The following is a 15,268-nucleotide window of genomic DNA, read 5'->3' as shown; positions in this document are numbered from 1 at the left end:
CTAAATCATAGAATCATTATAGCAAAGAAGGAGGTTATTCAGCTTCTCGTGTCTGTACTGGCCCTTTGAAGGAACAATTCACCTGTCATTCCCCTGACTGTTTCCCATGGCCCTATAAATTGTTCCTCTTCAGATAATGATCCAAGTCTCTGTTGAAAGCCACAATTGGACCTGCCTCCACCACAATCTCAGGCAGTGCATTCCAGATCCTAACAACTTGCTGAGTAAAAAAGTTTTCCCACATGTCACTGTTGCTTCTTTTGCCAATCACCTTAAATAGGTGCCCTCTGGTTCTCAATCCTCCCACCAATTGGAACAGTTTCTCCCTATCTACTCTGTCCAGACCCTTCAATATTTGAATATCTCGATCAACTCTCCTCGCAACAACTTCTTCTCCAAGGAGAAGAGCACCAGATTCTCCAATCTATCTATACAACTGAGGTCCCTCATCACTGGAACCATTCTCAGGAATGTTTTTTGCACCCTTTCCTTTATATCCTTTCCTTTGCCTTTATATCCTTCCTAAAGTGTGGTTCCTGGAACTGGATGCAATACTATAGTTGAGGCTGAACCAGCAGTTTGTACAGGTTTAGGTCATAATTTCCTTGCTTTTGTACTGTATGCCCCTATTTACAAAGCCCAGGATCCTGTATGCTTTATTAACTGAAGCCTCAACCTGCCCTGCCACCTTCAATGGCTTGTGCACATATACCCTCAGGTCCCTCTGTTCCTGCACCCCTTTTAAAATTGTACCTTTTATTTTGTATTGCCTCTCCCCATTCTCCCTACCAAAATGAATAACATTACACTTTCCTGCATTAAATTTAATCTGCCACTTGTCCATCCATTCCACTAACCTGTCTACGTCCTCTTTGAAGTTTAATACAATCCCCCTCAGAGTTCACAATACTTGCAAGTTTTGTGTCACCTGCAAATTTTGAAATTGTGCCCTATACACTAAAGTCTAAGTTATTAATAAATATAAGGAAGAGCAGGGATCCTAACACCGACCCCTGGGGAATCCCTCTACAAACCTTCCTCTAGTCAGATAAACAACCATTCACCACTACTTTCCATTTCCTGTCACTCAGCCAATGTCATATCCATGTTGCTACTTCCACTAAATTAGCCCTAATAGAGGCCTTAATTATTTAAATTGGTTGCCCGCTTCCCTTTGACCTTCAGGAACTGTATCGGAGCCAATGATTCAGGAGCTCTTGCCAGGTCAATACCTACCTAGGAACTATATCCTAGTTAATGCCTTCAGGGTAATAGAGAAAAAATGACATCAAAGTTGACTAATTTCTTTTAAAAGGGAACATTTTTACATTTATTCCAGAGGAAGAAATTCTACTCTTAGATTTTGGGAGCTGCTTAATCTTATAGGCAATGCTGAGGAGAGGAGGCAATTTGGAGATTCCTTCTAGGTAGGGAGAGAATAAGGCCTATTAAAATATGAATGTAATTCACGGCAAGGGCAGTGAATATAGCAACTTGGAATGTACATGATGCAAATAATCCTGTTTAATATCACAGAAAATCTGTCCAGACTTGGATGCAATAATAGATAATTACAAGAGATACACCCGCGACAAAATGAGTCAGACAATTACAAAGGATGAATAGTAAGCTGCTGTATTCTCTTGACGAAGAGCTGGTTTGAGAAAGAATGTCCCTTTCTCTTTGGATGTTTTAATTATGGACCCAGATGGGCAATTATTGCTCTCAAGATGAAGAGGTTACAATAATAAATTCTCAGGAAGCAGGAGATACTAATCAGGAAAATGGCAGAATTAAATTCCTCTGCCCCTCAGATATTCTATTTTTACAGATCAAATTTTGCATACACACTGTGACCCATAATAAAGAGGATGTTGATTGGAGTATTGAGCCCTGCCAATTTATAGGCCAGGATTTTGCCCTCGTCGGGCAAGCTTGGCAGAGGCGAACGTGAGCAGCCACAAAAGCGACCACCGCCCGCGACTGAGCCTCGACTGCGATTTCATACTGGCGGGCCAGTTAAGGCGCTGCAGCGCTCAGTACTGCCTGGGTCAGGGCGGGAGGAGGGCAAGCGTGCAAGTTCACACATGCGCACGCAATGAAAGCTCCCTGAGGCACAGAGCTGCTTCAGGGAGCTGAAGATTTAAAAAATTAAAAATAAAGAATTTTAAAATGTTAAAAAACATGTCCCCTCATGTGACTCTGTCACATGAGCAGGGACATGTTATGAATGAAATGTTAACATTTTTATTTAATTTTTAATTGCTATTGGAAACCTCATCCCGCCCGTGTATGAGGTTTCCTAAAAAATCCAAAGGCTGTTTGGCCTTTTTGCCTGCCCACCAACCATAAGGTTGGACAGGCAGCGAAAAATTTAATTCAACTGGTACTTTAATGGCCTTAATAGGCCTGTTAATTGTCGGCGGGCGCACTGCCAACCGAAGTATTGCATGAGTGCGCGGTGACGTTGGGACGCTCACCCAACGACATCGTACATCATTTTACGCTCGTGCGGGTCGGGTGCATGCCGGCCCAACGAGCGCAATATTTTGCCCATACTTTCTACAATATCCTGTGGACATCATATTCTACTTTTAACAATGCAACAGTCAAATATAGTCAAACCCTTACCCTTTCCTAGCTCCAAGATATTTGGTTAGAAGCAATATATGTACTAACATTGATATTATTACATTACGGGATCACATGCCTTTAACTTGTACCTTATCACGATGTTTAGATTTCCTAAAGCTGTGTATTTCCTTATGGATAATGCGGATAAGCGTGATGAGGGACTGAGGGACACACACCAAGATTAAATTCCTAGTCTGTGCTGAGCGAGTTAATCTCAATCAAGCAGTAGAGGAAGCCTGATAATTAGCTTCAAAATTCTCAAGCTAGGCAGGGGGTAGAAAAAAAAACAGGATTCCCATGCCTGATCATTACGCAATCTTCTCTTTTTGCAGTTTTCTTTCTTCCAGTCTGTCCCAAACATTTAGCCTTCACTCGGGAATATAGCCTTATGACCGTTATTTAAGTGTTGGCTCTAACATGGCGGTTGGATTTTTCTCTGCTATCCCTCCCACTATCTGGAGGAATAGCATTGCGGAAAAGGATAAAATCAGGTGATAAAGCAAATCCTCACATGCAAATTGCTGGCAGAAGGTAGGTGTCTAGGGTTCCAGCAGATTTTCCTGCTTTCCTCCTTTCTTGTTGTAGAAGTTTCCTCAGAAAGGTGATAGCTGGCCCAGTGACTGCAGCAATAAGGCCTCAAATTCTTCCTGTGGGAGGAAAAGGGGCCTCCCCTGCTTCCAAATGGACTTGTGACCTGATCTTTTTAGGCCTTGGTTCTTTGTTTTTTCTTCAAGGCTCCACTGACTCTTTTAAATTCCCTACCACCTTTTCTAGTCCCACAGCATGAATGTTGGATTTTTGTGTCCTTGGATTGATAAACTCTGTCATAGTGGATGCCACTTGGAACCTGTTCCAGATTACTAATGGCCCCCTGATCCAGGAAAGTGGATTGGGCTGGGAGGACAGACAGATGTTACATCCCACTTCTGCCATGCTGCAAAAAGGAGAAGCCAGTTTGCACCCCTGTTTCTACCCAAAATCTACACATGTGCGGCTCCAACAAGGGATAGCAATTATGATCCATGGTCAAATTTTCTTTCCTCTTCTTATCCTCGGTTGCTGAAGTCAACTTCAATGGCTCCTGCTGTCGTCCCAGGTGAAATCAGCTAACTCAGCAGACTAGGGAACGTCTGCTCTATTTGGCTCAGCTACCAGTGGGCATAATGAGGCACTTAAGGAATCATCACTTTGCTGTTATCTGTACATAAGTCTAGCTGTGTGGAAATAAGGACCCTAATTGATTTATGAGCCGCACCATTGATTAAGGAGCTACAACCTAAGCCGTGATGTACTGCATGGTGTTGCGAACGTCTGATTTCATAAGTTACATGTTTTAGGAAATAACTTTTAGTTTAGGAATTGAATGTTAAATGTAGTTAAATGGAAACACTTGACTGAGAAACCAATAAACAGACCAAGGGTAACTACAGTTCAAAGGGTAACCTGTGTTCAGTTAATGAAGCATCATCTCTGAGTTCGTGGTAGGGACAGGAGGTCTACAGTTATTTCAGTAAGGGATTTAAATTATTCACGTAGTTCCCAGGTTACAGAAGCCCAAAGCACCTTTGTAAACAAATGGGTTTCTTCGTGTAACCAGCAAGTCTGGTAAGTGGCCCATTAACTCTATTAGAGATATAAATTATTCATGTGGGTCACAAAATCAATTGGTTGTTTTGAAGGTAAATGTTAATTAGTTTATATTTTTGGTTGCAGCAGCCCAAATTGTGCCACATTGCCATGGAGATGGGTTGTGGAGGTTAGGAAGGTTTCTTTGTTTTAATTTATGTGTGTGTGTTTGTTCACTGAAACAGGCAGTGAGCAGTCAGCTTGTTTAGAGCTAGTAGGCAGAGCTGCCAGCAGCTGTGGGAACAGACTGGAAGAAAACAGTCTGTGTCTGTCCAAAGTCAGGACAAGGAGCATAGAGGCCATCAGGAACCAGGGATGTTCCTGATTTTTTTAAAATCACAGAGCATGAATGCAGTGAGGCCCAAGCATGAGTTGAGAAGACCACAGTCATGACGTTTTGAAGGAAAGTTTGAGGGTCGCTAGCCAACAACTAATGGAAGGGTCCCCATGAAATCGCATACCTTGGAGAATAGTTGGAACACAGAGGATAAATCAAAGTGAATTCTAGAGAGCTGTGGCATACTTGATTTGGTCCCAGAAGGAGAAACAATGAACCCTCAAGATCACGTAATTTTTAAGGGAATTCTTGGGTGGAATTAGGAAATAAAAAGAGGAACTGGATTTATACTCTAAGTCTTGATAAACTATAGTGTTAAGTTAGTAGTGCTTGCTTCGTTTAATTGTTTTAACATACAGTAAATTTTGTTTTTGTTTAAAAATGTGAAATCTTGTGGCATAGTTCTTTCAGTTAATCATTGGGTGTTCAAATTTCTCTTTAAACCTTAATGGTATCTACGGAGATCATAACAATAGTTGAACAGTCAACACACATGATCCAAAGCTCACAAAAGCAGAATGGTGCTTGGATGAGATAATAGAGATTGTAACTGCCATTTTAAAGTTTTACTTCCAATTTATCCGAGGTAAATTATATGAAAATTAAAGTACATGACTATCAAAACACCAAAATAAACTTTCTGCCATGAGTATGGAAGTTTAATGTCTACAAATGGCACTTTGATAGGCAAAGTACTTACCTCATTGGCTAAAGCAAAAGTTCCCCAGTGTATTCCTACAGACTTTTTTGCTTGAACATCTATGTGGATCCTCACAGCCTCCTCTGGGTTCACGTGGTTATATTTCATAAACCATCTGGAGCAGAGACAAAAACATAGATTAGTAAACTAGAGGCCTCAAAGTGAATAGCAACAGAAGCTGCATATTTCTGTGTTAAATGTAATGAGGTGTTACATCCCTTTTTCCTATTTGATAGAAACTTGATCATGTTTATTAGAGACAGTGAGAGAGAAACAGAGGAAGAGGACAAGAGAGACAAAAACAGATCAGCTAGTGCATGTATAAACTTTAAATTGTTACCTACACACTAATTCTCAACTTTTTAACCTCCGTCATCTACATACCAAAACTAAACTGACCACCATAGATATACATGATCTACAGTTTGTGGACGACTGCAGTGTTGTTGCCCACTCTGCACCAGATTTGCAAGCCACTCTCAATCTCTTAAATTCTGCATACAAGAAATTTGGCCTGTCATCGAATGTTACCAAAGCAAAACCCACACCTGGTCAGCCAAATATTCCACCTCCCATATATGTGAAGGAAAGACTCTGGAATATGTTGGGCACTTCCCATACTTTGGCAGCCACCTCTCTCAAAAGGCCACTATTGACAAGGAGACCCAACACCATTTTAGCTGTGCCAGCTCAGCCTTCTACAAAATACATTAGTGAGTGTTTGACAATAAAGACCTCCGCAAATCAACAAGCAGAACAGTTGCTGTCACCATACTCCTGTGTAACTTAGTAGATGTCATCCTCAAATCAAGGTATATTGAGCTGATGACAACGAGTTCTCAGTATTACTTTGCTTGGTTTGCATTTGATATTCCCAGAATTTTATAAAATAAATAAGCAACATGGAGATTTCAGGAAAAGTTCACTGCTGCCCTAATAGAAGCCAGATGTACTTGTCTTGCTCCATACTTCCTTAAGTTCTTAAAGAATCATTCTCCTCTGAGTGGAGCACATACTTGCCACTGCATGGCTCCATGAAGTAAATCAATGAATATTACGTTTGGCTGCTACCACCAATAAAGAATGATAATAAAGCAAACATGTGAAATGACCTCCATGGCATATAGTAATATATGCCTTTATATAGTATGTTATCACATCAAAATATCTCATAACACTTTACAAAATTATTATTTGAAGATTGAAGTGATTGTCATTATGTATACAAATGCAGCAACATCCTGTAAAAAGACAAAGGATAATCAACCAGGTTTTTTTGGCGGACTTTGTTGAGGAAAGAACATAGGTAAAGACACTGGAGGGGCTCCATGCTTTGCTTCCAAAAAAGCTATGGTATTCGAAAGGCCTATCTGAACCACTGATGTAATGTCATTCTAACTTCTCATTCAATAAATGACATCTCTAGGGTCTCGGTTTAACGTCTCAACCAAAAGACAGTGCAGCACTCAGCATTGCACTATCAGCCTAGAATTTGTGCTCAATTATCTGGGGTGGGATTGATCCCACAAACGTCTGACTCAGAACTGAGTTCTACCAACTGAGCCACAGCAGTTGATGAAACTGAGCCCCTCACAATTGAAAGGAAAACTATTAAAAGTGTAGAGAGGGAAAAAAACAGGTAAATGGGATTTGGAGCTCCAAGGTAAAGGTGGCATTGGTGAAAAGATGCTGAGCCTCCTTTTGTGCTGAAATTTCTATGATAAAGCATGGTATTATAGTGAGGCCGTTACTAATACATTTATTTGAATTTACCAGACCGTTTACAAGTCTGAATGGCTAGACTATAAAACAAGAGAGATTAGAAACGATAGACTATAAAAGAGGGATTAGTCAGTTCACTGCAAGTCATTTTGTAGGACTGGTCAGAATTCACAGCTTGCTGTTTCGTATAAAATCCAACTGATGATAACCTTTTTATTATCAAAATACTCCACTGAGGACTGAACAAAATCTCAGATACGGCTGCATGACTGCATGCCATCATTTGAAATTCCTATCTGTTAGCATGAAAGTAATCTGCAAGGTACATAAAAATAAAAATATACCAAAGCATGCAGAGAGGAAAAATAAACCCACGCAGCTGCTGCTAATATCATCATTACAGCACCGGGGAGAAATGGGGGGGTGGGGAGGGGGGAGCAGCGGGAGGGAGTGCAAAGTGCACTGTCACAGGACTCTTTCAAAAAGAACATTTTTCTTTCTTTGCATGGAATCAAGGAAAATTATCAAATCAAGGACAGATCGGGAGTTAAATGCCCATTCATAATTGTTAAGTTTGTCTTTCAACTCTGGCATGTGCGCCAGAAGGACACAGAAGTAGGCCAAGGTCTGGATATGTCGAGTTCTGGCCTAAGGTGGCAGTTTCTGCTCGTTCTTGCAGGAAACAGAGTTGCTGTCTTCCCCTTAAAGGTCAGTGATACAAAGGGTGCGGAGTTGGGACTTCATATGCTGGGGTTATCCATTCCCCCTAGGCCACTGGGACCTGGCATAAGGTTGGAAACTGCTATATCCAGTGGAATGAGGTGTACTGGTTGCCAGAAGGGTGCAAGTGGACTCACCAGAGGGTCAGACCATGGAAGTGGCCTGGACTTTGGAAGAAGGGCTGACCTAGAAATTCAGCTGCACAACACCCATTTTTTGGGTATTAAATGACCTCCTAAGCCTTCAATATGGCATACAAGGAAGCACACACCCATCATGAGACAACAGCGCACCAATCGCCATAAAGATGAAGACCAAAAAAATTGGCATAGAGTGGGCATGTGGGGCCCCAAGCCTGGAAGATCATCTCGTCCCAGCTCCACCTAATTCCAAAATTCAAAGGTGTTTATGCCCCTTTTAAAAGATCTTCACAGTTCTTCTGGTGAAGCAGCAGTGGTACTGTTGCAGTAGCGGTGGGAGTGGGCTCTGACTTGGCGACAAGAATTAAGTCCAACATCTGCCCTACATCCTCAATGACTCCCAAATGGGTTGGTGATCCAGCGATGTTGGAACTGTCACTGGGAGCAGAATCCCAGCCCTTGACTCTTACAGAACAAGTAGGATGAACCAGGACAATTTTCTGTTTTTGTTATTAATCCGATAATGAGACAAAGAAACTTTCTTCCAGCTGAGGCCACTGTAAATCAAATTTTAAATCACACTTGCCCTCTCTGTCCAAACTCTCAAAATATACAATTCTTGGGTTTTTAATTTGTTTGGGGTTTAAATATCCTGCTTCCATCACACCAAGCACCAATGTAATTGTGCCTCATCAAAGGATCAATGGGGGCAATTTTGACTTTGGGCTATACAGTAAGAAAGGGTATAACAGCCACCTTGAAACAGCTCTCTCGATTTTAATTTCCACCAAAGTCAATGGAAATGAAAATGGTGAGAGATGTTTTATGGGCAGCTAGTCCAATATCACCTGTCTCACCCAATCTCCAATGTCTTAGGGAGAGGGGGAAGGGGGGATTAAAAAGTGATTCAGATATCTTCTCAATCGAAGGGAGAAAATCAAAAAGGGTATTCAGGCATTAGAGAAAGCACAAAAAATCTTGAAGAGGATGATGCCAGAAGTGAGGCTATAATTATCAGGTAAGACTGAATAGGACGGGGCTTTTTTTCCCTCTAGAAATGAGAAGGTTGATGGGTGACCTGATAGCGGTTTTTAAAATTATGAAGGGGTTTGATAAGTTAAATGTAGAGAAAATGCGGGGCAGTCCCACACTAGAGGCCATGAATATAGGATAGTCACTGATCAATCCAATAAGGAATTCAGGAGGAAGTTCTTTAACCAGAGAGTGGTTAGAATGTGGAACTTGCTACCACATGGAGTAGTTGAGGGATGAATTGTTTAAATGCATTTAAGGGGAAGCTAGAGGAGGCTCGTGTGGAGCATAAACATGTAGAAAAATATAGACCAGGTTGGCTGAATGGTGTCTTTCTGTGCCGTAAATTCCATGTATAAAAATGGGCTATGAGGAAAATAGATGAACACTGGAACAGTCGGTGTGGCAGTACTGATATCTATTCCATTCTCATACTGTAGAGCTTCTCTCTTTAGTTCCCTTATTGATGTCAAAACTGACTCTTTTAAGAAGAAAACAAAATTAAACAAATGAATAGAAAAAAAACTGTATTTTTTGGTTAGTTTCTTTCCCTTTCCTCTGAATTTGGTCTCCATGCAGCAATCCGATGCCCAGAGAAAGAAGCAGCCAACAAGTAGGCCTTTGCCTGTGTCACTTTAAAAGGAAGTGAAAGTGAAATGCAACATTAACCTAGGGCGAACATTCTCTGATTTGTCTACCTAGTGAGGAAGTGAGTTACCTTCATCGACCTTTCCTCACTGCAACACAGCTGTGATTGGCACCTTAGTGAGTAGAGTGTCATGAGGGCTCATTCCCCTGCCCCACTTCATATTGCCGCCAAAGCAAAAAAAAATCTAAGTTAAAGTTAACGATAATTCTTTGTAACAGTTTGCTTTTTACACAGGCGCAATGATGGCTGTTGCTATTTAAATAGTATGATTAAGTTCAATGACAAGAAATTTTGTTGAAAGATAACGAACTGATAAAGACACTGAATGGAAATTCCATGGTTAGTATTCCAGCTGCCCTCCTTCCTCACTTGTGCTTATTAGACAAGCTCGAGTGCAGCCCAGAAACCTGCAGCACATTGTGCCACGACTATTCCTTCTGATTTTTGCCCCTTCTCTTCTGCTGAGGGTGCTGATATGCATTCATGATTCCATTGCTGATACCTTGGCTGGAATTGTATTGGTGTGGCAGGGGCAACCTGGCTTCAGCCATTTGTCGGACACTCAGCAGCATTGTGCGGCCATCTGGCAGCTAATTAGTTGCCACTGGCGCTCCAGTTCCTTTAAAGGATGAGCACCCACTCCAGGAGCTGCCAGCTAATTGGGGCTGGCATCTCAGCATCACAGGGTGCGGTGGCACTGTTGGGGCTGCGCCTAGAAGAGAGGATGCCACTGAAGCAGGCAGTCATCCCAAACAGGTACATGGAGTCTGGGGGCGCTGTGGGCAGGTATGGGTTGCCACAGAGGTGGCCAGTGACATGAGGGGTCCTCCACCATGCACCACAAAGTGCCTGATTGGGAGGACCCAACCTGAGCCCTCAGGAAGGCCGCCAAGGTTCATCAGGTGGTCTCCCGATGTGGCAAAGGGCCCAACCACTACTGGTAAAATTCCAGCAGTGGCAGGAAGAGACCTTTAATGAGCCACTTATGTGGTTCAGTTGGCTTCTAGGAGGGCTATACTCCACCTTTCCCACCGATGGTAAAATGGCATGATGGTGGGAAGATGACGGGCACTCCACCTCACACCTTCCCTCGCCTTTTCAGCACTTTTCACCACCCTCCCCACCCCGCCCAGTCTGTACCCAGAGGGCTAGTAAGATCCAGCCCCTTGTTCAAGAAGTCATTTCAAAGACACAAAGGGCTGAATTTTCCACTCTGGGATTATGAAACAGATCAGGACTGCTTCTCGCTGCCACACCCACCCCCAGGGAGGAAACAGTCTCATTGTGATTTTCACGGGATTGCCCCTTAAATGGCTTGGAGACAAGTTTGCCATCCAATTAAGGGTGACAGGAGGGCTCTCAAAGCTGGAGGGCTAATCAGAGGCCTTCCAGCTTGAAACAAACAGCAGGCTTCAACAGAAGGTAAATACGAGAGAGGGTGCTTCAAGATGGAGGTGCACCATCTCCAACTGCTTAAAATCTTAAATTAAAAAATGGCATTTGCAGCCAGACCACCAGGTGGTGGTGGGGTAGACTCCTCTACAGGGCGACCTGCAGATGATCTTTAAGCCAGGCAGGCAGGGACAGCCTCCGAATCTGCCTGTAACACTGCTCCATGCACCTCCTCCACAACCAGCAGACCAGCCTGCTGCTGGGAGGCCACCTCCAGGGACCTAAACTGGCCCTTGCCACCTGCAGAACCTGGTGGCCCCTTGGAAAATTCTAGTCAGCCTCCTTTTATCGGCCTCGTGGCTCTTAATGAGCCTGATTAGCTAGCTTTCATCCCCAGAAACCACCACCACAAAAAATGGCCCGGGGGCAGGATGGAGCTGTGAAACTGGCAGGCCACATGGCAGGACTATTTTTAGCTCTCACCTGCCTCAGCTCTGAAGGTCAAAAATCCAGCCCCAAATGTCAGCAGGAGATTGAAATGTTGGAGCATCACAGCTATGCTGAATCCTGTCTTTACCTAGCGTCCATGCACGCAGAGGTCTGTTCATAGCAAACGAGTTGATTTCCCACCCCAGCCCCACAAATCCAAGGGGCACCTAGGCCAATTTTAGCCATTCTTCTGTCACCCAAAAATCAGCTCAGACTGGGAATCAGACTAGGGGACTGTCTCAGTTTCACACTAGGCGCTTCAGTTACAAACTAAACCATAGCTTACTAAAAATACCTTATTTTAAGGGGTGGCAACACCATTGGTCATCCACACAAAAGAAGTGCTTACAGGGAATGGTAGAATCTTCTGTATATGAGGTCGTACACTAGGGCAGTATGGAGACAATACTGATGAGGAATGTCTCACACTGGTGCCTTAGTAAAATAAAAACCAAAAGCAGCTCATAAGTACTCAGCCCATTATGCTAAGAACATGGGTTCCTCAAAGGTCATTTATTGGCTTTGCACTGTCACCTTGCTGTGGAAAGAAAAAGATGAGATTCTTCTCTGGGAAAATGGCAACTTCAGTATTAAGTCATGTTTGTCTGATATTTTCTGACACTAGCATAGGTTTAAGTGGCAAATTCTTAATGCTAGTGGAGTAAAATCATAAATTTAACTAATTTTTGGACTGGATCCAATTAACTAAACTGGGAGTAATTGACTCTGACAAAAAGCAAAGAAATATTCTCCAGCATGCCAATCCATTCAATGTAAGTGAGCATCAAATACACGCCAATTTTTGAACAAATCAAAAAGGGGAAATGATGCCAGATTGACGTACCTTGGCTCATAGGCTCCAATTGGAATGGCAGCAAGGTCAAATGGTCCGTATCGTTTCCCTATTTGCTCAAAGGCCACACAGTAACCTGTATCTCCAGCAAAAAAAAATCTGTTCCAGGGTCCCAGGACACACCAACTTCCCCACAGCACCTTGTTGTCATCTGTCACAGTCCGTTTGCTCCAGTGTTGCACAGGTGTAAACACAAACGTGACCTCATCATGTCCAGGGACACAGTTTTCTTCCCACCAGTCCAACTCAATTATGTTTTCACAGCCACACTTCTGCATCCAGTCTAAGAGACCCAGTGGTACAAACCACCTCAAGTCACCCCCAAATCGCTCATTAAGACTTAGCACTGTATTGTAATCCAAATGATCATAGTGGGTGTGACTGATAACAACAGCGTCTATTTTGGGTAACTGTGCCACTGTGCAGGGTGGGTTTCGGAAACGTTTTGGTCCAAAGAATTGCACAGGTGAAGCTCTCTGACTGAAGATGGGATCTGTCAGAAAAGTTAGTCCTTCCATTTCCACCAACAGTGATGCATGTCCCATCCAAGTCACTCGAATTCCATTCCCCATACTTCCTACCAGCTCCGGGTTTTTGACAAAGTACGGTTCTATTATCGGCAATGCTTCGTCAAGCTCCTAGAGGCAGAGAGAAAAAAAGTTTAAAAACTAACTCCGATCTATAGCCTTGTACAAATTGATGACACCTGGAAAATTTAACTGAGTCAACTGAACATTTTATTTGACAGAAATGCAGTGCAGCAAAAGCCAAACATAATAACTACCTCTGAAGGTGACTTTAGATGGTCTTTACAATTCAGGTATCAAAATCACTGCTGTAAGTAGACTTTAGGAGTGTTTCCTATACATTAGAAATGTATTTGTTCTATTTCCCTATTAAATAACCTGCCAAAACTTACTGGTCAAAGCCCACACATGAATAACGGTGCCTTAGGAGACAATAATTGGTACCTGTGGAGCTGTAACTCAATTAAGGTTTTAACAGCTTCTGGAGCCAAGGGAATGCCAGGATACTGACGCAGCACATAAAAGAATGATGGTTTATGTCCAAGTCACAATAGCTTGGAGGTGATGCTGATGTTCGTGTTTTAGTCCTTCTTGGTGGAACAGATTACGGGGCTGAGAAATGCTGTTAAAGTAAAAAGCAAAAAACTGCGGATGCTGGAAATCCAAAACAAAAATAAAAATACCTGGAAAAACTCAGCAGGTCTGACAGCATCTGCGGAGAGGAACACAGTCAACGTTTCGAGTCCGTATGACTCTTCAACAGAACTAAGGAAAAATAGAAAAGAGGTGAAACATAAGCTGGTTTGAGGGGGGGTGGGACAAGAAGAGCTGGATAGAGGGCCAGTGATAGGTGGAGATAGCCAAAAGATGTCATAGACAAAAGGACAAAGAGGTGTTGAAGGTGGTGATATTATCTAAGGAATGTGCTAATAGGTGACATTAAGGGTAGAAAGCAGGACGAGCAAGGTACAGATAGCCCTAATGGGGGTGGGTTGGGGGAAGGGGTCGAAATAGGCTAAAAGGTAGAGATAAAACAATGGATGGAAATACATTTAAAAATAATGGAAATAGGTGGGAAAAGAAAAATCTATATAAATTATTAAGAAAAAATGGGGATCGGAAAGGGAGTGGGGATGGAGGAGAGAGTTCATGATCTAAAATTGTTGAACTCCATATATTCAGTCCAGAAGGCTGTAAAGTGCCTAGTTGGAAGATGAAGTGCTGTTCCTCCAGTTTGCGTTGAGCTTCACTGGAACGTTGCAGCAGGCCAAGGATGGACATGTGAGCATGAGAGCAGGGTGGAGTGTTGAAATGGCAAGCGACAGGGAGGTCTGGGTCATGCTTGCGGACAGAGTATTGAGTTCAACAATTTTAGATCATGAACTCTCTCCTCCATCCCCACCCCCTTTCCGATCTCCCTTTTCCCAATAATTTATATAGATTTTTCTTTTCCTACCTATTTCCATTATTTTAAAATGTATTTCCATCCATTGTTTTATCTCTACCTTTTAGCCTATTTCGACCCCTTCCCCCAACCCACCCCCATTAGGGCTATCTGTACCTTGCTCGTCCTGCTTTCTACCCTTAATGTCACCTATTAGCACATTCCTTAGATAATATCACCACCTTCAACACCTCTTTGTCCTTTTGTCTATGACATCTTTTGGCTATCTCCACCTATCACTGGCCCTCTATCCAGCTATACTTGTCCCACCCCCCCTTAAACCAGCTTATATTTCACCTCTTTTCTATTTTTCCTTAGTTCTGTTGAAGAGTCATACGGATTCGAAATGTTAACTGTGTTCTTCTCCGCAGATGCTGTCAGACCTGCTGTTAAAGTAAACTTGGTTAGTTGCTGCAATGCATCCTGTATTTGTATGTACTGCAGCCACAAGGTGCCAGTGGTGGAGAGAATGGATATTAAGTTTAATGGTAGGGATGCTGATCGAGTTGAGTGCTCCACCCTAAATGTTGTTGAACTTCTTCAGTGTTGTTGTAGCTGCACACATTCAGGCAAGTGGCACATATCCTATCACTGTTCTAACTTGAACCTTGTAGATGGTGAGGAGTATTTGGGAATGGCTAAGTTTGCTGCCAACCTGGTGCATGCGCTGTTATAACGTTTTACTCCATTATGTAATTGTGAACAATGGAGTTCAGAATCAAAACCAAAAAGAACTTAAACCAACTTTCCAAACTAAAAAAAATGCATGCAGATTAACAGAAACGTTTCCAAAAAAACACTTGACACAGAAAGTTAAATGTGATCCAGAAACTAGGCGCATGTACCACTTTCTCCTTGATCTCCGACTCAGTTCAATGCAACAGGTTTGTCACAGCAGTTATATAGACAGCCCCCTTCATTCAGAGTTTTTTTAAAACTCTTTGCCTATGTAACCAGACAGGGACAACAAGGTTTCTCTGATTGTTTTAATATTCCCCTCCCC

The 15,268-nt window shown here is 42.6% G+C and overlaps 1 protein-coding gene across 20 annotated transcripts in view; it reads right to left on the bottom strand.

Annotated features, from left to right (window-relative positions):
• Positions 1-15,268, bottom strand: part of napepld (N-acyl phosphatidylethanolamine phospholipase D) — a 54,142-nt gene that overhangs the window by 31,425 nt on the left and 7,449 nt on the right. For all 20 annotated transcript variants that reach the window (XR_013578113.1, XM_078553251.1, XM_078553240.1 and 17 more), the window contains 2 exons: positions 12,286-12,932; positions 5,298-5,412 (listed from right to left, as the gene is read on the bottom strand). Coding sequence is in view for 19 of the 20 variants with exons in the window: in XM_078553251.1 (XP_078409377.1) it covers positions 5,298-5,412; positions 12,286-12,932 (762 nt within the window). In the remaining variant the exon portion in view is untranslated. The remainder of the gene's footprint in view (positions 1-5,297; positions 5,413-12,285; positions 12,933-15,268) is intronic.

Source organism: Cetorhinus maximus, chromosome 12, assembly GCF_964194155.1.
Source record: "Cetorhinus maximus chromosome 12, sCetMax3.hap1.1, whole genome shotgun sequence".
NCBI classification, from domain to species: Eukaryota; Metazoa; Chordata; class Chondrichthyes; order Lamniformes; family Cetorhinidae; genus Cetorhinus; species Cetorhinus maximus.
This window is presented reverse-complemented; position numbering and strand designations above follow the sequence as displayed.